Source organism: Melanotaenia boesemani, chromosome 13, assembly GCF_017639745.1.
Source record: "Melanotaenia boesemani isolate fMelBoe1 chromosome 13, fMelBoe1.pri, whole genome shotgun sequence".
NCBI lineage: Eukaryota > Metazoa > Chordata > Actinopteri > Atheriniformes > Melanotaeniidae > Melanotaenia > Melanotaenia boesemani.
In genome coordinates, this window is record NC_055694.1 from 34,942,654 (window position 1) to 34,966,631 (window position 23,978).

At 41.0% G+C, this 23,978-nt stretch overlaps 1 protein-coding gene across 2 annotated transcripts in view; it reads right to left on the minus strand.

Moving 5' to 3' along the window:
- Positions 1–23,978, minus strand: part of atp2b3b (ATPase plasma membrane Ca2+ transporting 3b) — a 60,785-nt gene that overhangs the window by 15,384 nt on the left and 21,423 nt on the right. For both annotated transcript variants that reach the window (XM_042003340.1, XM_042003339.1), the window contains exons 6-22: positions 23,590–23,715; positions 20,738–20,779; positions 20,450–20,614; positions 18,060–18,131; positions 17,809–17,951; positions 15,507–15,639; positions 15,196–15,305; positions 14,976–15,110; positions 13,256–13,362; positions 13,039–13,114; positions 6,870–7,028; positions 6,609–6,788; positions 4,618–4,705; positions 4,421–4,527; positions 3,887–4,078; positions 3,110–3,323; positions 2,263–2,474 (exon numbers count right to left, since the gene is read on the minus strand). In XM_042003340.1, coding sequence (XP_041859274.1) covers positions 2,263–2,474; positions 3,110–3,323; positions 3,887–4,078; positions 4,421–4,527; positions 4,618–4,705; positions 6,609–6,788; positions 6,870–7,028; positions 13,039–13,114; positions 13,256–13,362; positions 14,976–15,110; positions 15,196–15,305; positions 15,507–15,639; positions 17,809–17,951; positions 18,060–18,131; positions 20,450–20,614; positions 20,738–20,779; positions 23,590–23,715 — 2,261 coding nt within the window. The remainder of the gene's footprint in view (positions 1–2,262; positions 2,475–3,109; positions 3,324–3,886; positions 4,079–4,420; positions 4,528–4,617; positions 4,706–6,608; positions 6,789–6,869; positions 7,029–13,038; positions 13,115–13,255; positions 13,363–14,975; positions 15,111–15,195; positions 15,306–15,506; positions 15,640–17,808; positions 17,952–18,059; positions 18,132–20,449; positions 20,615–20,737; positions 20,780–23,589; positions 23,716–23,978) is intronic.

Consider the following 23,978-nt stretch of genomic DNA (forward strand, 5'->3'; position numbering starts at 1 on the left):
TTCTAGTATACGTATATTAATCTAAAAAATGCTGCTTGTTTTCAATCAGCTTCATTAAACTTTGCCCTCCTTCAGCATCCTGTCATTCAGCAGTGGCACCATCACCCTCACATCAGCCCACACTCGTAAGTCTTACTAGGGGCACAATAAAGTGGATCACATGCAGCAACATCTTTGTGAAGGTAGGACAGATCCATCGTTTTTGCCGACTATTTGTCATCCTCTTTCACCTCAAGTGGCCTTTAGTCTTCAGCTTTCTAATCTCTTCTTTCCCAAATCTGTCTGAACTGTCTATTTGTTGCTCTCACACTCCAAATCACTGCCACCCCCTCCAGTTCTCTCTTTCCTGTTTCTCCCCAGAGTAACACCAACATCTGAAGAGCTTTGAAAAATATCCTTCTTCTCATCCGTCTCTCCCTCCATCTTTGTTTGTGTAGTCATGGTTCGCTGCTTCATTGCATTTTTTCTTTGTTCGCCATGAGTCAGGTAAACAAATAGGCCTCCTTCGGTTGGTAACCTTAAATGTGGACTTGAATTTACAGAGTAAACCCACATTTCACCCAAACATATATGCTAACTTTGCCCTGGTTTTTAAAAGAACTAAATGATTTCTTTAAATCACGGTTGAATGCATACCCACTGCTATCTGTTGGACAAATGACTCTGCAGATCTGCTGAAGCAGGTCTGTCTGAAAAGTCTGAGAAAAGAATATTTGCTTAAGTAACAAGAAAGAAATGTCTTCAGCTCCAGTCACACAAGTCTGCAATGTGGCACCTTCCCACAGGGTTGTGCTGAGGTGTAGGAGTTTTTTTTTCTTGTACTTAAGAAGATTTAGAAATTATTCACACCTTCTCTTAATAAATCAACATCAGAGCAAACAAACTTTTCTTGTAATTGCGTGTTTCCCTTGAGATTCTGGAAAAGGATTCAGGTGTGATCCCTAAGTGTGGGTGTTGCTACAAGGTCTGCCTGATATGCCTGCTTCAAACTGGATCACCAGCACAGCTATCCTGATTAATCTGGCAGAGCAACATTCACACACTTGTGCAGACGCTTGACGAGGCTGGTTTCCATGGACACTGGTGAACGAGGATTTGCTTTTCTAAGAGAGGCACACAAAAATTCACCTGGCCAAAGAAGAAAGAAAAAAGCTTATTTGCAAGTAATGACTTTCCAGTGATGACATTAATGGAAACATTGGAGGAATTTATTTTGGTCAGTGGGATAAATATCTCTGTCAAAGTAAAAGGAATCCTTAGTAAAGAAGATGTCATTGGCCTTTGTCAACAATGGACGTTTCAGCAAGACAGCGATCCAAAACATGAAGCCAGCGTGATCGAGTCGTGGTTACAGAACTTAGCGGACATTTTGGAGGCGGGTCCTGAGCTTTATTCTCAATCCGTCATGGCAACAAAAGACCAGATGAGAGTGATGGACAGGAAGCAGTCCGGCCTTAAAAATCTGACATCACAGAGTAAGACTGGCCCAAACCCTGGTGAAGACGTACAAATAAAGCAAATAAAGCTTGGTCTTTGGTTAATGACAATGAGTATGAATAATTTTGGAAACTACAAAATTATTCATGAATGCAGCAAAACACAGACATTATAAAATATCTCGGAGACCTTTACCACAGCTGAGTCGAGCGAAGGTTGAAGCCTGATCTGAAAACTGAGTTATTGACCTGCTTTTGATGCTGGATGCTGCAGACTGGGTAAGAAAATGTTCAAGACCTTCTGCCACTTCTGCCTTTCTCTTTTAGACATCATCATGTATGCAAGTATAACCACATTCTCAGCAAAGATGTTGTCTTTAAGTTACTAGAATGGTGATTTTATCAGATCATGTTGCAATTTTAAATAGCTTAGAAATGCTTTAAGAGAGAAATGAGCTTTATTTTGTTTCAAAAGTCTAGTTTAGGTCTGACTAACACAATCATTTCTTTTTATTTCCAGTGTCTTGTAAACAATGTCAATTATTACGGCCATTTAAAAAACAGTATAAACATTATACAGGCCAAGGAGAGCTTTTGTTGAGTCTAACATAATGACACGCTCAGTTTTGTGGCGTTGAGGACAATCAGCTGCCTGACTGGTTGAAGCAGGTCATACCACATAACCGCAACATTTCCAGGTCTCTCTATCCTTCCCTGAATTGTTTATTATCTACAGTCACAATCAAATAAGGGCAAAATGGAAACAGGAAGAAAGATCAACATGTGTTGTACCAGCCATTAAAATGCATCAAAATGGAAACCTGACCTGCACAGCGAAGGTCCCCAGAACAATAGAGCAGAAGATGGGATTAGAAAATATGCCATCAAAGACGTTTCTCTCCCCGTGTATCTTGCGAGCGTTGATCTCGTTGAAAAGCTGCATGAGGACGAAGGTGTTGAAGATGATGGTGTAGTGCTCAGAGGGAGGGGAGTGGAGCGGCGCGTTGCGGCCGCTGTCGATGTTAAACATGCGCTCGCCTGGGGAGAAAAGAACAAAGAAAAACAGCAAATCAGCTTTTATAAACCTCAACTTTGTGCCGTTTCTCTCACCATAAAACCTGCTGACAGCAGCTTCCCTGCACAAATCTTCCCTTCCATCAAGTTTGTAAGTTATAGAACTGGTCGCCTTCATTTTACGTATCCATGGACATGTGTAGTGAGCATGTGCAGAATATCTCAAATGCACTGCCCATGTGAGGGGAAGGTCTTCCACACTCACTTTAAATGAACACTCTCGTAAGAACCTCTACACCACTGTGATGCCTGTGGCTGCTCATTTGTGCATTCTCAAATGAATGTGACCAGGCCGATTACCAACAAGCAACATGGGGTGAGTCAGACCGCTGGCTGGCTCTGTGTTCATGTGTCTCCATGGACACATCATTTGTTCCATTCCCTTTCCTTTTCTTTTGGCTGGGTCTCCATCACACTTACACTGTAAAAAAGTTGAGTGAACTTAAAAAAGTAAAACAACCAGCTTCAAAGATTTGGTACTGTACGAACCTCGGGGTGGGGGGTTAGACATTTAGTAGGGATGCCTTAAGTTTGTTAAGAGTCATGAGAAATTCTTATACTGCTGAATCTTTTCACAGTTGCCGTGCAGGTTTATGTACCTATGAACAGCAGAGTGAAGATGATGACCAGCTGGTACACTCCGTGGCCCAGGATGTTCTTCATCATGGTCAGTGAGATGAGTGGGTTGTTCCGGCCGTAGGGTTTTCGTAGCAAGAGGGCCTCGGTCGGGGGCTCGGTAGCTAAGGCCAGGGAAGCAAACGTGTCCATGATCAGATTCACCCAGAGCATCTGCACCGCCTTCAGAGGAGAGTCCTGCAGAGACGTTTGCAACCAGAAGGCCACGTCAGAAATCCTCACAGACACTGGAGATGGAGTGAAAAATGTCTGAAAGAGGCTGGAAATGTTCTAAGGTAACGTCAGCTCAAAAGGAGACTGTGGACATTTGTATTGTGGATGTGGTCAGTGTTTCATGACTATAACTTTTCATGGTCTACAGGTGCGATCTACACATAAAATATGTGTTTATAGGTGTGCTGAGAATTTTTTTCAGCCAACATTTAGATCAATACAGGAATTTAAGGAGGTTAGGCTGTGTTTTCCATTTAGTTTGCACAAAAAAAATGATAAAGATTGAATAAACACTTTTGATTTGATATTCCTGTCTTTCTGATGTGTGTGAAACTCTCTAAGTGTCAGGACATCGCTGCTTGCATAAGCTTGGAGTAAAATGCAATAAAAGCATTTTGGCATTTGCTTTGTCTTAGCGGATCTGAGGTGAGTGATGTTTACAGCAGCGACATCTGTGTGCCTGCAGTGAGTGTGTGTGCAGGACAGACGGTGTGTCAGCATATATGCGTATTAATAAATCTGTCCACCTGAGTGATGCAGGCCCCGGTGAAGGCCACAATGACAGCCACTACGTTGACCGTGAGCTGGAACTGCAGGAACTTGGAGATGCTATCGTAGACGTTTCGTCCCCACATCACCGCTTTGACGATGCTGCTGAAGTTGTCATCAGTCAGGATGATGTCGGAGGCCTCTTTAGCCACGTCTGTCCCTGCAATACCCTGACAGAGATTGAGACGACTCACCATGTGATTCATGCAAAGCACTTTGGAGTGCCACTGTCTCAATATCGTGCTGTTCTGCCTCTAAGCACTACCACTCGGTATAAGAGCTTTGGTCAAAAACAAATACATGCTATTTAAAACACTATTTTTTGTGAATTAAATTTATTAAATATTTTATGTTTTTATGTACAAATTTAATTTGCATTCATGATGAAATGTGCATGAACACATCCAACATCATTTAGATGGCCATGAGGCCCCTTGAATGATCATATAATAACAACCATCGAAGGGTTTCACACAACATAAACATCAAAGGTGAATAATATATTAGGTTACCATGGCAAAGCCCACATCGGCCTTCTTCAAAGCTGGTCCATCGTTAGTCCCGTCTCCTGTTACTGCGACAACCTGCCTCTGCTCTATGACGCTGCTGTCAATGATGCCTGAACACACACGGGCAGGAAAGACAGGCTGAAGTGTGTGAATTTGTGTAAGTGTGTGATTGTGTTTTAGTTAGAAACCTCAAATCCCACCTTTAACCAGTGTGTGCTTGTCGGTTGGTGAAGATCGGGCCAGCACACGTAGCTTGGGCCAGATTTTATCAATGCGCTCCTGTTCAATCTGTCAGATGGAGAGAAATGAGGAGAAAGAGGATGTGACAAAGAACAGAAAACAGATCCCACGGACTCGTCTTTCACCAGGTGTCACTGATGAGCCCATGTGGCAGCATCATACAAACAGAGTCTGGACCTCGAGAAACATCACCTGAAGTCCCTCATAAACATGTCATTCAGCTCTGCAGAGGTAGGGGTGCATCTAAAAGCTGAAAGATAGTACATCTCAGGGACCGGACTCGGGCACCATGGTTTAAAGACAGAGTTCTCTTGCATGATGGCAGTTTACACACATTTTAGAGTTTACATTTAAATTCTCACTCCAGAGAAACGCAAGGTTTAGCACTAATGAGTGTTCTGATGATTTCTTATGATTCAAGAAAAAGCATGCACTTTTTCTGTGTGTGTGTGTTTAAAAGAGACTATAATGAAGTGTGTGTTTGCTATGTTTTGTTTTATTTAATGTGCATAAATTGTTTTTATCATGTAAATTAGTTTGTGTTTCTTCTTGCATGAACAGCTCTTTATAAATAAAACTAGATTTGATTGACTCGATGTTATAAATGCTCAGACGTGTTTAGATGGAAGTAGCTGACCACTGCATGCCCCTCAGGTCTTGTCCTCAGTAAGGATTGTGCATTAGGCTGCTGAAGAGCAGCAGCACAACAAATATCTCCACATACTAGTGGATTACAAGCTAGCTTTTGAGCATCAAGTGGACATTGTATCTAAAAAGACATTAGTGAATGAATATAAACTATGTTGTCTTAAGCTGGACACAACTTTTATGAAAATATTTTATACGTGTTTAATTGAGTGACTTGACTCATGAAGGAGTTGGTTCAGGTTGTCTGCCCTCAATGAGCCAACTCCGTCACTTTAAAGCAGGAAGTTAAAGATCTGTCATTACTGGCTGAGCTGAGACATCCCACATTTGCACTCTTGGTTTCATTAACGATGGTTGAATACGTACATTCTTTTGTTCAGTGTGTTGTATTTTCTTGTTAATCTGTCAAATAAACTGCTCCTCAGGAATCAAACAGTTTCCTCGACTGTGACCTTTCCTGCATGGTGGATATGTATCTTCCCTGGATGCTAAAAGCTTGCTGCAAACTGAATGATAAAATAAAAACTAAGTGGTTCGATTTTACGGAGAGTTAAGTTGAAAAGCTGCTCCGTGACTGTTTGGGGACAGATTCATCAGAACTGAAGTCAACTAAAGTCGTGGTTGTTCTCAGTGGATTGCTTTCTCATTGATGAAAGCAGAGGATTATTACCAACACCACTCCTGCAAGGACCATTTTACTCCGGGGTATTTTTACAAACTTTCACTGGAAACAGCTGGGACTACCGGATAAAATGCTGATATTGACAAACATGGGCGAACTGGCTCAGCGAACTTAATCCTCCAATAACAACAACATCTGGAGTCACATCATTGGCAGGATGTGCAAGTGACGCTCAAGCTTGTTCCGTACTCCGAGAGAGGCGAGAACTTTCTTCTGGTTCTCGGAGCCGCAAGAGTCTGTCTTTTGTCTTAGTGTCACTTCCTTTGGGTAGTTGAGTTGTTTCATGTTTTATTTTGAAGTTTTTGTTGGTCCTTTTAATGAAGTATTTGTAAACCTTTGGAAACACTGTCATTTCCTCCCTTTAACAAGCTTTATATTCTGTTGTTGTCTGTTTTTTTGTTTTTTTACTAGTGGTAAATGGGTGTGCACAGCCTCGGATGCATTTCACTGCCATTTTGCATGTGACAAATAAACAACTTGAAACTTTACCCTTTACACTTTTCTACTCTAATGTAAACATAGTTATTAATATCACTGAGTTTCTGTCCAGAAATCACTAGGGATGTTGCACACTAGAACACCAATTTCTGGCTTGTTACTACGAAAGGAAAATCCACTCACCTCCCCTTTCTCATTCCTGATTCGTCGGTTAAATTCTTTGCCTTCCAGACAGATAAAGTCATCCCCGGGGTGTATGATGCCACATTTGGTAGCTATGGCTCTGGCTGTGTTAATGTTGTCACCGGTCACCATTCGCACTGTGATGCCCGCACGCTGACACTTACGGATGGCGTCAGGTACCTTCCACAGAAAGACTATGTCAGTTACTTTTAAAGCACACATTGTGGGCTGTACAGACTCACACACTTTACAGTATCTTACCTCGGGGCGCACAGGGTCCTCTATCCCAACCACAGTGATGCAGGTCAGCTCCGTCACTATGTCAGCCTCATTGTCCCATTCTGGCTCCGGATTGGGCTGCAGATCACGGTATGCAATGCAGATGGTCCTCAACCCCTCGCAAGCCATTGGCTCAATCACCTAGAAAGCAATTATGATCAGGAAAAGATCCACAAAATCTCCACACATCAGAGCACTAACTGCTTAGCTTCCTGTTTGCAAATGGCCGTTTACATTTAAACATCCGACGCACAGAGACAGTTTGAGGTATGATGGATTTTCTGTGCTGCCGCTGCAGGGAGAACACCTCCGGCCTGCTGCAGACAGCAGAGGGAAGACAAACTGACACCAAGAGGAAGGGACATAAAGCTGCCACTATGCAAACTGAACTACTGAACCGGAATCAAGTAGTGGAAGGAGCAGTTGTTTTCTCACAGCACTGTTCATCATCATGAGCCACATTTAGTTCAGTCAGCTTGTCAGTCAGTTAAATAAAATCCATCCACTGATAAAATGTAGAAATACGTGTTTGCTGCTTGATATTTTGGTTACAACAAAGCTGATCCAGCAAAGCTTTTTTTATGTGTGACAGATTTAAAATGTGACTCTGCCAAAGATGAAGCCACGGTTTTTCCTGGCATTTTGGGAAGTAATGCCTCTGGGGATTAGAGTGATTGTAATTTGGATGCCTTTCTACAATGTGTGAGATATATTTTTGTTGGTAATATTTAGGGTACAGTATGATCATATTAAATCACTGGAGCTGTTCTCGTACTACCAATTCCATAAAATACAAAACACAACTAATTTAATGACATCAGAAAAGACAGCTCACCTAGCAGAGCCTAACTGTGAAGCAGAGCTTTGTGACAAAACTGTGGGTAGAAGGCTTCGGCTATCTTGACAGTTTCAGGATGTAATAATTTCATATCTTCATCGTTGTATTTTTGGAGTGTGTTCAAATGGCTTGTCAGCTGTTCAAACATTGCATTGTACTTATCTTTGAAGCATAAAATGTCATAACTCATGAGTGAAATCTGTGCACATGCCTCATAGAGCGATGATTGCATAAGAGAGGTAAAAATAAGGTAGTGCAATATGATAAATGAGGCCACTACACACTAAAATGAAAGCAACACAAAATGAGATAATAATAACCATTCCCTCCCAGCAACACTTTTTCTAAGCAACACTTATTCATATATACATATACATATACATATACATATTCATATATATATATATATATACATATACATGTACATATACATATTCATATTCATGTTCATATACATATACATATACATATATACATATTCATATTCATATTCATATACATATATATATATATACATATTCATATGTATATGTATATGTATATATATGTATATGTATATGAATATGTATATACATATACATATTCATATACATATTCATATTTATATTCATATTCATATACATATACATATACATATATATACATATTCATATTCATATACATATACATATTCATATTCATATACATATATACATAAACATATATATACATATAAACTTAGCATAAAAAGTAAGGAAACTACTGTTTGGTTGATTATTTCTTTGTTGTAACAATGCTTCTTTGCAGCAAACCATATACCGTTAAAAAGCTGCTTTATTTCTCTTTTAAATAGAGCCACATTTGTAAGAAAAATTTATTTTTGGGATGAGCAGCAGAGTTGAGTATGTTTAGTATCTTCTCTGCCAAACAGCTCATTCTGCTACTGACTCTTGTTCGTGTTACACCTGCACCAGGTTCCACCATGTCTACACCCTTTCCAGCCCGCCAAATCACCGGTTCCTAATCATCCACACCTGTATCCAATCTCCTCACCAGTCCATGTATACTCCAGCACCATGCTACCAGCAACGTGGCTCCATATCTCCAGGATTATCATTCTACTCCTCCGTGTCTCCAAATAGTAAGACCATCCCTCCTGCTACCTTTGTGAAATAAACCTTCTCCTGTCTCCGAGGGGTCCATCATTAACAGCTGGTGTAGTTTACTGGATTCAATGACTGGAGTCTGAAGAACCTAGATGTGTTTCTTTATTTAACAAACAAGGCCTCAGTAGTATGTGATTTTACCCCTTAAAATCCTTAAACTTTCAACTAAAATATGTTGTTTTGTTTTTTTTGGGATAAAAGACATGTTGTGGAGCACCTCTTTTACTAGACCACTTTTACTGGACCCTTGCTGATGCAACAGGAGTGTTTCTGTCTGCTACTGGAGTACAGTATGGGTTCCAAGATAAATTACTTTGGCGACTAGTCAGACATAAATATTAACTGGTTGTAGCCTGGAATAGTATACATCGTTCACATCTACAGAATCCCAGCTTTGCAATGGTGCATAATATGTGTAGGTACTTGGAAGGGAGACTGAGTAAAATACATATTTGTCACGTCCTGCCTGTAGGACATCTGGTGCCAGCCTGGCACCAGCTCGGTCACATACTGCTGTAACCTGCACTTGTCGTCAGTCAGCGTGGATGTGTTGGTTGCTGTGGATCAAACAGCACGTCCAAGCTGATCTGACAAGTGTTCGCTGGGGGTTGAGGTCAGGACTGCGGGCAGGCCATTCCATCCTCTCCAGTCCCAAATTCTAGAGGTAATCTCTGTTAAACCTGCTCTGGGGGGTGAGCGTTGTCATCATGGAGCAACGAGTTCAGTCCCAGACTGAGGAGATATGGGATTGCCACTAGTTGCAGAATCTCATCTTAATTTGCTGCACTGAAATTGCCTCCAATAATAACGGTTGTTTTTACAGATGCCACCCCACACCATCATACTGCCTCCACCAAAAACTGTTACCCTGTCAGTGCAGCAATCCGCATAGCATTGGCAGAGAAGTTTTCCATGGGCAAAACCCACATACTCAACGCTGCTGCTCATCCAAGAAATGCATTTTCCATACAAACATAGTTCCATTTAAAACTGGAATAAACAGGCTTTTTTTCTTCTTTATCCAAATACATTTCATATTCTAATTTGTGAAATATCCTCATTACAGAGACCTTGATTTGAAAAACATCTAATACAGTGGTGTGGAAAACTGATTGCCCCCTACACCTAATAGCAGGCTGGGTGTTTGCGATAACTTGCAATGAGTCCTTTACAGCTGTGGAGGAATTCTGGACCACTCATCTTTGCAGAATTGTTGTAATTCAGCCATATCGGAGGGTTTTCCAGCATGAACTGCCTTTTTCAGGTCATGCCACAGCATCTCAACAAGATCCAGGTCAGAGCTTTGACTAGGCCACGCCAAAGTCTTCGTTTTGTTTTCCTTCAGCCAGTCAGAGGTGGACCTGCTGGTGTGTTTGGGATCGTTGTCCTGCTGCAGAACCCAAGTTCATTTCAGCTCAAGGTCACGAACAGATGGCCGGATATTCTCCTTCAGGATTGTTTGGTAGAAGCAGAATTAATTTATCACAGCAGGTCTGCCAGGTCCTGAAGCAGCAAAACAGCCCAGACCATCATACTACCACCACCGTTTTCTATTGTTGGTATGATGTTCTTTTTCTGAAATGCTGTGTTACTTTTACACCAGATGTAATGTGGAACACCTTCCAAAAAGTTCAGCTTGTGTCTCATCAGTCCACAGAGTATTTTCCCTAAAGTCTTGGGGATCATCGAGATGTCTTCTGGCAAACTTGAGACGAGCCTTAATGTTCTTTTTGCTCATCAGTGGTTTTCATCTTGGAACTGCCCTGCAGGCTGTTTTTGCCCAGTCTCCTTCTCATGGTGGAGTCATGACCACTGACCTTAACTGAGGCAGTGATGCCTGCAGCCCTTCGGATGTTGTGGGGTCTTTTGTGGCCTCTCGGATGAGTTGTTGCTGCGCTCTTGGGGTAAATTTGGTTGGCCGGCCACTAAAGGTTCACCATGGTTCCATGTTTTAGCCATTTGTGGATAATGTTTTGCTGGAGTCCCAACGCTTTAGAAACTTCTTTATAACGTTTTTCAGACTGATAGATCTCAAACTTTCTTTCTCATCTGTTCTTGAATTTCTTTGGATCTCGGCATGATGTCTGGCTTTTGAGGATCTTTTGGTCTACTTTGTCAGGTCCTATTTAAGGCAAGGCAAATTTATTTGTGGGCTATAGCACATTTGAAAGTGCTTTACATAAAAAGTTACAGCAGGGTGCAGAAAGCAATTCAAGGGCATTAAAAAAACAAGATTAAAAGAAATAAAATCAAATAAAAACAGAAAAAGCTAAAATAAAATAGATAAAATGCAAGAAATAAAGTTCCAGTGTGGGGAAAGACAGTATTAAAACATGATCCAGTTTAAAGATTCCAGCTTAACAGAACCAGATGCAGATCTGGACTCTAAATAAAAACTAGTCCATGCAGCAGAGAACAGGTGGGTCTTTAACCGGGATCTAAATAAACTGAGTGTTTCAGCTGATCTGAGGCTTTCTGGGAGTTTGTTCCAGACATGTGGAGCATAGAAGCTGAATGCAGCTTCTCCATGTCTGGTTCTGACTCTGGAACTGATAAGAAACTGGATCCAGATGACCTGAGGGTTCTGGTAGGTTCATACTGGGTCAAGAGGTCTCTGATGTATGTTGGTCCTAAACCATTCAGAGCCTTTTAGACCAGCAGCAGAACTTTAAAGTCTATCCTCTGACGAACAGGCAGCCAGTGTAAAGACCTCAGAGCTGGACTGATGTGGTCCACTTTCTTGGTCTTAGTGAGGACTGGAGCAGCAGAGTTCTGGATCAGCTGCAGGTGTCTGACTGATGTTTTAGGTAGAACCTGTAAAAACACTGTTACAATAATCAAGCCGACTAAAGATGGAAGCTGGACTAGTTTTTCCAGGTCCTGCTGACACACCAGATCTTTTACCCTTGATATATTGGGTACATCGGAGGGTTTTCCAGCTTGGACCGCCTTTATGTGATTTCTTGAATGAGAACAGGTGTGGCAGTAATCAAGGCTGGGTGTGGCTAGTTAAACTGAACTCAGGTGTGATAAACCATAGTTAAGTTGTAACAGGGAGAACTTTTCCACACACAGCCATGTGGGTGGGTTTGAATTCTTTTCTCCCTTTAATATTAAAAACTGTATTTTGTGTTTACTTGTGTTGTTTTTTTACTAATGTTTAAATTTATTTAATGATTTGAAACATTTAAGTGTGACAAACATGCAAATAAAATCAATCAGGAAGGGGCAAACAGTCTTGTCTTTTAGAATCCATTTTTTCCTGATCCAGAGTTCAGCTGAGACCTGTGATGGACCTATCCAGGTGTACCTGTCCAGGTGTACCTGTCCCTCACTTGCTAACAGCTGGAACAGGCTCCACCTTCCCTGCGACCCTGAATTGGACTAAGCGGTATAGAAAATGGGTGGATGGACAGTGTTCAACTGAGCTAAATGAAGAAAAGAAAAGAAAAGAAAAGAAAAGAAAAGAAAAGAAAAGAAAAGAAAAAGGCTTCTTTGACCATAACTTTCCATCCTAATCTGCTCACCATGCTCTCATTTTACTTTCTACACTTTGAAACAGACTGGATATATGCTACCAGAAGCCGTTTCCCTCCACCCAGATTGTCACCCATTCAGTCTTGGACAAAATGGATGTTAAAAGATGTCATTAAAGGCTAAAAAGCTCAGGTGTAAAATTGAAGTTGTTGAGGGTGACAACGCCTCATCTGTGAAACTAAAATATACATTTTCAAAGAGATCAAATGAATAAAGAACCTGGCTATGTAAGGCTGAAAAAAGACCAGCTGAGGGGTAATTACTTCAGCAGGACTCATTGTTTGGTGTAAAGAAAAAATGTTACAGAATGTTCTTCACATGTCATTTAAAAAGAAAAATTAAAACAACGTCCTTAAAAGCGGTCTGCAGTAAAACAATCCCCTCATCACATCTATCTAAAATAGGAGGTTAAATCAATTAATTACTGGCCCAAGAGTGCTTAGATTCCTTCAGGCTAACAAGTACTGAAACAAAAATCCTTATGATCAGAAACATTTATAAAAAATCTCCTGCTTTTCCCTTCAAGCTCTGCATGAGCGCATCTGACACCTCAGTCATGAGCAGAGCAGCTTGTTTGAGTGAAGGCCTGTAAAAATCTACCTGTTAACGCTCTGATCTTAGCCAGCCTCACCTGTTTGACCATCTCATCTCTGTCACGGGGGCGGAAACTGCGTGGTTCTCCGTTGGCGTCCAGGACGTAGGAACACCTGGACAGATACAGAAGACATCATCTTACTTTTTACATTCAAACCTTCACCAAGTCTGAACTCAGTCAGGTCTGTTTCATTAACACAGGTTCATGTCATCCTGCACCACTTCCACCACTCTCATCTTCTTCCATCACTCACTTCTTCAGCAGGATCTCAGAGGCGCCTTTGCTGTAGAGGCGGAAGGTACCGTCAGGCAGCTTGATCACCGTGCTCATGGATTTACGCACTGAGTTGAATGTATACACCTGAGAGACAGATGAAATCTTGAGCTACATGTTTGAATTTGAACTTATTTAAAGGACAGTCTCTATCATATGCATCCAACTTTATTAAACTTATTTCTGAACAAAGGAATATGAACATGGCACATCTTTAAAGAGGTCTAAGATGATTACTAGAGGTGTTCTGATGGACAATATTGGGATAAACTCTTGACTGGAATTCCAATCAGAACACAAATTAGGAGAAAAACTAACCATCATACCCAGTAAGTACATAGACTCTTATCCAGTCTAAGTTGATATGAAATAGTTTTGTACATGGCTAAAATCAGACTGAGAGGAGTTCCTGATCTGTACTATAACAAAACTGGAAGTATAAATAAGAGTGTCCTCAGCATAAATGCACCGTTTTTCACCATGATTTTAAATCTGGGAAAGGACTCAGAGAGCGTCAATATGTGGAGAAACTTTTTCAAAATCCAGTAAAACATACAAACTGACCTTGAACCATGCTACATATCCATATATGAGTACAGAAAGGGTTCAAACTTCTATTAAACGTCTTGCTGGCTTTGCAGCTGGCCTGTTGAATCTTCATAAAACTCTAAGATTTCACTACACCCGTCTACTACACCCTTCCACGGTCGGCTGTAGCTCGGCAGGACGAGCGGTCGTCCACCAACCGGATCGGTTCCAAGCTTCCCCTGACTCCAGGCCAAAGCGTCCTTGGATGTTGCTTCCTCATGTGTCCTGATCGGGGTGTGAATGTGTGTGTGAATAGGTGAATGTGACATGAAGTATAAAGCACTTTGAGTGGTCAACATGGCTGGAAAAGTGCTGTAGAAGTGCAAGTCCATTTACTATTTGATGATTATAGCTTAATTTATATCATTTACAGACAGTGAGGAATACTTTATGTGATAATGGGTCGCAACTGCAAGCATCAGGCAACAAAAGCTTTGTTATTTTAAATCTAATATAACCTTTTTATTCCACGAGAGATGTTTGCAGCGCTACTGTTGTGCTATTTGCTTGAGCATAGTTACATTCCAGAGAAAGTGCTGGAAAAGTCACCAACAGTCAATAGTGAGTCAGATAGGTGACATTTAGTGCAAGGCATGTCTGATACCTCAACACTTTTTAATTAAATGGTGCCCTGAACAACTGCAGTTCAAATAGGACTTCTTTAAACTCGGTGCGAATATCCAAGGTGCTCATAGGATGAATACAGCTTACTATCTGATAAGTTTTCACCATGAACAGGTCAAAGGTTTTCCTTTATGCTGTGAAATGCCTCAACTTCCTCTCAATGAATAGTTTCCATCTGTAGTCATCCATGTGGCAACTATAAGCTACTAATGTAAGCTTTGTGTTTATTATAATCTGTTGCAAAATAAAAGCATGTTTGAAATTCTGCTTCTCTTAATGTTTGGAAAATTTCTGCTTTTTCATTGGCTTTGTAAACAGAGACAGTGAAAGATATCTTTTTATCTTTTATTATGGGCTAAACAAGATCATACAAATCAAAATTAAGTAAAGCTGAGAGATCGTTGATTTTACTAATAATTATGTCAATTCAAATAAACTTTTAAAGCACTATATGCTGAAACTGGATGTGATTGTGACCAGTTCCTTACCTTGTACAGTCTCTCCTCAGGGATCTGCTCTCTCACAGGGGCATAGTCCCGCTGAAGGTCTAATATGAATCCCAGCAGGCCACACTCTGTTTTGTTGCCCACCTGCTTGGCCAGACCGCCCTCCACATCAGGCGGCTGTGACCGGTGAAAAGGTGTTTTACAGTTACTGAAAGGTCTGCAAAAATCCAGATGATTTTCTGCAAAACTGTTGATGACTCACTAAGATCTTAGAGGTGTAAGCACTGTTGATGGCGATGGCGTTCACCAACAGATCCAGAGTCCGAGGGTTGATCTGTCCAGGATCGGGGATCACGCGGTGGTGCACATCACCTGGAAGCGATGGTAAATTCTAATACTATCCATTTCAAAATCATCATATATGTTGCGCATGCATGCATTTCTACAGTCACAGTTTTAACCAGTCAATAACCTGCACTGCAGAGGGAACAGCTGGTTAACAGCTGGTTAACAGCTGGTTTCTGATGTAGCCGCGTGTTTTCATGGAAGGAATCAGGTTTTGTTTTGGCTTACCGACGTAAGTCTGCACTACAGTCATACGGTTGGTGGTGAGGGTGCCGGTCTTGTCTGAGCAGATGGCCGTGGCGTTGCCCATGGTCTCGCAAGCGTCCAGATGTCGCACAAGGTTGTTGTCCTTCATCATTTTCTGTGAATGAAACATTGAGGTTGAAGGTTGAAGTCTGTGAAGTTTTCTTTATTATTTAAAGACTGTAGAAGAAACACAGAGAACATGTTTGTCCTTGTAAGAGTGGGAGATGGAATTAAGGCATAAAACATATAAAAACCATTGTAATTTAAACAGTTTTGTAAAAACAAAACACTTTTATTGATAGTTTACTTTAATAGGGAAAATAAATTCAGTGGGCTTTCCAGAACATTCTTGGTTAAATATAATTTTATGCCAATTTCTGCCTTACATATTTATGAGTCCTGCCTAAATATAAATTTTCTTGCTAAAGAATCCCAGATGGAATTTAATTTCTTTAATAACATGAACTTCAGTTCATTGCCTTGTCTTTCATTCATGGTTGTGTCGTTTTTTATGAAGCAAATGAAGCAGATGAAATTTCAACATTTAGAGCTTATCAACACCACATCTGACACTGTTATTAGCAGCTCAGGAGCACCCCAGGGGACGGTGCTGGTCCCCCTCCTCTTCACACTCTACACCTCAGACTTCTGTTACAACTCAGAGCTGTGTCACATCCAGAAGTTTGCAGATCACACAGCCATCGTGGGGTGTATCAGGGATGATGGAGAGGATGAGTACAGGAATCTGGTCAGTGACTTTGTCACCTGGAGTCAGATGAACCATCTCCAGCTTAACACCTCAAAGACTAAGGAACTGGTTATTGACTTCAGGAAGTCCAGCCCACAACCACGTCCAGTGGCCATCAGGGACGATAAGGTGGAGATTGTAGACAACTACAGGTACCTCAGGTTGTGGCTGGATAACAAGCTGGACTGGACATGCTGTACAGATCACCTGTACAAGAAGGGCCAAAGCCGTCTGTACTTCCTGCGAAGACTGGGATCTTTTAACATCTGCAGGAAACTCCTGTGGATGTTCTATCAGTCTGTGGTGGCTAGTACGCTTTTTTATGCTGTTGTCTGCTGGGGGGGTAACATGACAAAAAGGTGTGCTAACAGGCTGGAAAAACTCATCAGGCGGGCGGGCTCTGTGGTTGGCATGAAGCTGGACTCCCTGGTGACAGTGGCAGAGAGGAGATCACTAAAAAAACTACTGGCTATTGTGAATGATGCCAGTCACCCTCTGCACACTGTCATCAGTGCACAGAGAAGCCTGACCAGTAACAGGCTGCTCCTCCCCAAGAGTAGGACCAACCGGCTCAGAGACTCCTTTGTCCCCCGAGCCATCAAACTGTACAACTCTGCATTAGGCAGGAGGGGGAGAAGGAGGGGGGAGAGGGAGGTGTGCAGTCCGCCTGATACAACACATGCACAATAACCCATACAAACAGTTGCTATAACTTATACGTGCAATAGTGAACTGGGAATCTACCACCTCTACTGTGTGCAATGCTTGTTTATATTGTTTTATTTAACTTATCTTATTGTTATTATTGTTATATTTATTGCATTCTATTTGCCTCTATTTTGCTTTGTACCTGTATGTATTGTGTCTTGTGCTTGTCCTGCTTTACTGTTGGTGTTGTATTGCTACTGGTACCCAAATTTCCCTGAGGGCTCTCTGAAGGGATTAATAAAGTATTTCTATTCTATTCTATTCTATTCTATTAATCGGACTTGCTTTTCTGCTCTTCTCGTTTCACAACAGCTCTATTCAAACTACCACCAAACATCCTTTCATTATTATTATAGTATTAATATTAAAGTTATTGAAGCTGGAACTGCTGTTTGATGATGCAGGTGAGAAGACTACAGATCACAGTTTTTGCACCTGGGACAAAACCCACAGTGTAAAGACTCATTTTATATCACATTTTGTATAAAACAAACATTTCTGATCTTTAACCCAGATCTAACCCAAAATCTAAAATTTTCCTTTTATTTTTAATCCTAAAAAAACATGGAGGGTTGGGTACATGGCTTGTTTTATACCCTTTTTTTATTTCTGCTAAGAAATCTCATCTGGATTTTGACAACTGGACACTAAGACGACTTTGATCAGGGAGATTTCAGAGAGGATCACAAACTGTGAAAAAAATGAGGGGTAAACGTAGGATTTTCATACATCATATTCCTTTTAATTTCTTTGACTGGTTTCTGCAGCGTAACGCTGCTTAAATTGCGTAAAGACGTATCACTCAGTAAAACAGATGGATGGATCTACCTTAACAGAATAAGCCAGAGAGATGGTGACAGCGAGAGGTAAACCCTCCGGGACGGCCACCACCAGCACAGTGACTCCAATGATGAAAAACTTGACAAAATACTGGATGTATATCGGAGTGCACTCCGGCAGCCACGCGCTATCTGCAACACAGCACGGCAGATCCTCAACACAACGAGAAAAGACTGGCACGAGTTTCATGATGAACTAAGAGAGATGTCGTCTGGAAATGAAGAGTTTTCTACACACACCTTTAACTACAAATGTGTTGATGACGAAGAAAAGCACCAGAATGATGACAGTTATGGCCGACATCACCAAACCTGCAGGGAGAGGTAAAGAAACACAACTCAGTTACCAAAGGAAGGAAAGAAAGAAAGAAAGAAAGAAAGAAAGAAAGAAAGAAAGAAAGAAAGAAAGAAAGAAAGAAAGAAAGAAAGAAAGAAAGAAAGAAGGGAAACTACAAAGATGTTACAACCATTGCAGCCAAAAAAGTCCATATTTTTCAGCCAACATAATTGCATGCTACACGTTCTATGTCCCTTTCTGTCAATCACAGTTTGTTTTCTTCTGTAAGGTTTGCAGTTATTCAATCAGGACATAATTAGCTGTTTTTCTAGCACTTGACAAGGCCAGCTAAAAGCCACAGCTTCATCACTGGAATCCTGAAATTTAAGCCCAAAATAAAAGAGAGCGAGATGAATGTTACGGAGCTGAAAAAAGATGCCCAGCTCCTCACTCCACTTCACTTTGCTTCTAAGCTAAATGCTAAGTTGCTATTAAAGAGCTAATAGCTGCTGGTATGCTGATCCCAGGTCTGTTTGGCTAATTATACTAGAGAACATGCTGTATGGAGGCTACAGCAACCTCCATACAGCATGTTCTCCCCCAAACCCTGAACCCCGAACCCTGAACCTCGAACGCCGATCCCCAATCCCTGAACCCCAAACCCTAAACTCTGAACCCCAAATCCTAAACCCTGAACCCCAAAGCCTAAACCTCAAACCCTGAACCCCAAACCCTAAACCCGTAACCCGTAACCCCAAACCCTAAACCCTGAACCCCGAACCCTGAACCCCAAAGCCTAAACCTTGAACCCTGAACCCCAAACCCTAAACCCGTAACCCTGAACCCCAAACCCTAAACCCTGAACCCCGAACCCTGAACCCCAAAGCCTAAACCTCGAACCCTGAACCCCAAACCCTAAACCCTAAACCCTGAACCCCAAACCCCAAACCCTGAACCCTGAACCTTAAACCCTGAACCCGTAACCCTAAACCCCGAACCCTGAACCCGTAACGCTGAACCCCAAACCCTGAACCCTGAATGTTTTGTTTTTGTTGTTGTTAAATTGTGGTGTCTGCTCAAATGAACAGATTTGATTTCAACATGTAGTAAACAACATTATCAATGCAGATCTGATGTTATCTAATGGTTTGTTGTTTCTGCTCATAAATAATATTTTTCTCAATGTTTTTGTGTCTGTAAGCCACAATCTCTTCATTGAGCCTGGTGTGCCTCAAGGCCAGGCCCCCCTTCAAAAAGGGATTTCATCTCCTGGTAAAATAAAGGTTAAAACAATTAGAAAAATAAAATAAGAAAAGATTTGAGAGAACCTATTCGCATTTCTCCAGCAAAGCCTCCTGACCAGGACTAAGCAGCAAACTACAACGAAGCATCTGCACCGTGACTAGCCGGCCCTGCACTTCTACCCCAGGGTGATCATCTGAAAGAGACTCACCTGTTTATAGGCTTCCTCTGCATCACGAGATGATGCTAGAATGATTGAAAGGACTCTTTTTTATTTTATGCACAAAATGTTCTTTTCGTCTAAAAGAAGGCCTAGTCTAAATTTTAGTTTACAAACACTAAATCAGGGGTGTTCAACCTGCGGCTCCAGAACAGCAAGTGGCCCTCTGGACCTTCCACAATGGCTCTTAATACACGGCTAAACATGCTAAAGAACTAACTCATGTTATTAAATACAGATATAATAACAAATGCAGATTTTTACAAATTTTTCTTTTTTTTCTTTGAAGAATTGCATTAAATTTCCACCACATAATAACTAAAAGTACCAGGAATATTTCTTTTCATCTATTTTTCTTGTCATTAGGTTGGAAACTATGGACTTTTTTTAACATCATTTTCAACAAATATCTACATCCCATAGAAGAAAGTCCGTCTATCCTTTATTTGCAAAAGCTTTATGTTTTTATTTATTTTAAACCTAAAAATAAATAAAAATGTGGTTCTTCTATACGAGATATTTATCAGAAATTCTACATTTTTTCCAAAAGTAATTTAATAATTTAAATAATAATTTAGTAATTTAAAGACTTTAGGTACTTAAAAAGACTCTGAAACTGGATGAATATTCTCAAGCGAAGTTCGCTTGTTGCAATGGCAGCAAAACTTGCTCTTTCTTAAGCTCCATAGAGCTAAAACAGCGTCTTTATAGTAAGAAAATGAAGATTCCATCCTTTATCTTTGATCACGTCATCTTCTACATATCTGTTTTTATCTGTTTTTATCTGTGCAAAGTTCCTACACATGAATTTGTGTTGGAAAGATTTTCAGCCATTTTTTTCCTCATATACGATTGAAACCCGACCAGTTTATTAAAGGTGACGGTGTCTACCTGCTTTGCCAATCTGAACAGCCAGTTTGGTGAGCTTGCCCTGCAACACACTCTTCTCTTTCTTTGGAACGTTGGTCTTCTTCTTCTCTCTGTCCTCCACCTCCCCTCCCTCTGCACTCTTAAGGGGTTGCATCTCCATGGCAACACCCCCATCCTGCTTCTTGGCTGAAAAAATATAAATAAAAAAATAGATAAATAAATTCCAGTACATTCCCTTCTGCACAACAACTAAAAAATGAGGCAATCTAATCCCATGTTCAACCCGAGCTCCACATCAGGAGGTTTTACCTTTGTTCTGATTGTTCTCCACGGCTCCATCCGGCTGTTTTCCTGAGACAGGGAGTTGAGTTAGACAGATGTTAAAGAGGCAGTGAATATCATTGTTAGAAACAGTTCATATTTCAGAATTTGGGGCAGCCACACACTTCCAGAAACAGAAAACCAAAGAGAAACAACACTAAAGGGAAGAATAGTAAAGGTTCAGATGTCCATCAGAGGTTACTGTCACTTTCACCGTGTACACCGTGGTGCATTCACTGACTGAGGAAAGGAGCAGGGCAGACAACTTCACGCTCACATACCATTGGTGACTGTGCTGTTACTGGCATCTGTAGATGAGATGAGCAACTGAGAACTGTCCTCTGTTTTGGGAATGTGTGAAGAAGGAAGGTTTTGGGGGGAAAATTTGACAAAAAGGGAAAAAAGAGAGCAAAAAAAGGGAAGAATAAAAACCTCAAGCAGTGAATGTGATTGCAGGCACAACTCTAGTAGCAGAGCGCTGTGATGACAGTAAAGAATTAAAATTTAAATGTAATATTACAGCAGTTTTAATATAAATGATAAGAGTAAACAGAGCTAGGAAGAGCTAACATGCTAGGGTATTTGTAGAAGTCTTGTGAATAATTGATTAGCTCCAGTAAATGACTGCCTGAGTGATCAAGCCCACAGAGGTTCCTGTCAGATGCAGCTAACACTGCGGGAACAGAATGAGGACGATACATAATAAAATCAGAAAATAAAAATCTTCAGCTAATGTGCTGTTGTCCATTGCTGCATTCTAAGATGATGCTAACTTCTTCTAAGATGCCAGCGATACCACACGCAGTCCCGTGCACGTGGGAGCTGCAGTGGAAGAGGGCCGTGCTAATGATATTAACCTTAAGTGCTTCTGAAAGTATGTGCAGCCTCTGTTGTCTGCAGCTCTGCTATGACTGCATGGCCCTTCTAAAACAGATTTGAGCATAGACTAATGCTTCATGCATTGACCAACCACTGCTCTTCTCCCTTACCTCCCCCCTCCCCTCCTGCTCTTTCAATAATTGATTGAATCTGCAGCCTCTCTCACTTTCTCAGATTAAAGGAGGGAAGTGAAACAACAGAGTGGAAAGGCAAAGACAGAAAAGTGAAAGAGGGCACTGTAGAGGGGTAAACAAGAGACCAAGTTAGAGAGAGAAAAGGTGGAGGGGGCAAGAGAATGTGAGAGAAACAAGGATAGAAGCAATGGATAGAGAGGATGTGGGTTAAATTATCTATGAGGTTAAACTGGTGCATTTCCTGTCAAAGCTCTTATCTGAAATCAGTTGAGCATCCGACTGACTACACCGACACATGCAGGCTGCGATGTGTGAGCAGGGATGGATTATGAAAACAGGCCTCTGGGCACAGATGTGACCACCCCCCATCCTGCCATGAGAGTGAGAACACACAGCAGCCATGACTGGCATTCCTGGTTCTTACGCTGCGGATGTTTAGCCTCTCATGTTGGTCATTTAGCATCTCTGCATTGCTTTGTAGTCTTCATGTTCTCTGAGGATGCTCTTCGGTTGTTTTGTGTTTCCTTGGTCTCATTTTGTCTGTGGGTTTTTCTGGACCTCTTAAAGGCCTTTTTGTGGGTTTTTGCATCTATTAGTTGTTATTCTGCCGTCTCTTTATGATCCTTTCGTGGCTCTTTAAGGCTTTTTTTTGTATCTTAGTGGTCATTTTGTGATTTTTGTCATATTTTTGCATGTCTTTATATGTTTGCCATCTTTATGTATCTTTGTGTTGTTTTTTGTGTGTGTGTCAGCTGTGTTTTTATTTTTCTCTGTGGGTGTTTGAGACAGTCTGTGATCACCTTTTTGTGTCTTAGATTTGCAGTAAATGTGTCTCTCTGTGGTATTTTAGTGTCTTTTTGGATATTTGGTTATTTAGTGGTGACAGGAGCTGATTGTCCAGAATGTTGCACAAGCTGCTGAGATTAGCGTGAGATTCCTCACATCCTCTACACAACACACTGAAGAAACAGCAAAGCATGTTCAGTCAGAGACTTCTTCAACTCCAACGAAAGACAGATAGGTGTCGGAGATCACTCCTGCCAGCAATTATCACCCTTCGGAACAAAACACTAAATTCATAAATAACTATTATTGGTTTTATTTGTTTTAAATCCTACTACAACATTGAAATTTCCTTCTGGGATGAATGACGTGCTTTTCATTTTATGCCTCTGTGTGTTTACTTCGTGCCTTCGTGTGGTCCTTTCAGACAGATCTTATGTCGCTGTGATTCTTCTGCTTGTCTTTCTGGTTTTTTTACATGACTGAGTCTGTTGTTGTTCTTTTTCTATTTGCTGTAATTTCTTTATAGTCTTTTACAGTGTTTTTTGGGTCATGTGGTTGTTTTGTGTCTTTTTGTGGACTTTTTTTATTAACTGTGATTTTCATTATCCTATTCAGGAGTTTACGTTAGTTTTTCTGGGTTTTTTTTTTTTTTTTGTTTGTTTGTTTGTTTTGTATCTGGTTTATGGTAATTTGATTTTATTCCAAATTATGAATAAATCATTACATTACCAGTAATTTCAAATAGGTGCTCAGGTCCTTCCTCTTCAACCTAGAAGGGTTTTTCAATAATCCATCCATGTGTATATTACCTTGAGAGGACTAAAATAATAATCCAGGGAGATGATGGAGACATATGAAAGAACTTTTGTTAAAACTTGTTTTATATTCTCTACTGACTTGTCACAGTATTGAGTTTGTTCATTTCATTCTTTAAACTAGTAAAACTACAAAGGAGCTGAAATAGAGATTTAAAAACAAAAAATCTTAAAATCTCTCTGACTGCAGCCTAAAACTTAGTCTTTTGTCCACCAGGTCACCAACCTTTCTTCTCTTTCCCGTCTTCCTCCACGTCTCCGGCGCCGAGCAGGGTGAAGATGATGCCCGTCTGGGAGTTCACGCCTACAGCTGTCACCAGCATCCTGCCCGAGCCCTCCATCACATGGGTACCTAAACACCCAAACACGCTGGTTCAGATTCAGCTGGGACAGCGGTTCCCACACTTTTTCTGCAGGGCCCCCCTTTCATCAAAAACAGTAATGTGGGAGATGACCTTCTGTCACCACTTGGTAGAGAAGAACTGTTGTTAACTCAGAATGGGCTTTGAGACTTCAACAAAGCTTAAAACTCTTGACCCATGAGTGTTAAAAACATGCACATTTGTGTCTTTTTTTCCTCTCTGTCTTTTAGAACCATGGAAAATGGCTTATAAA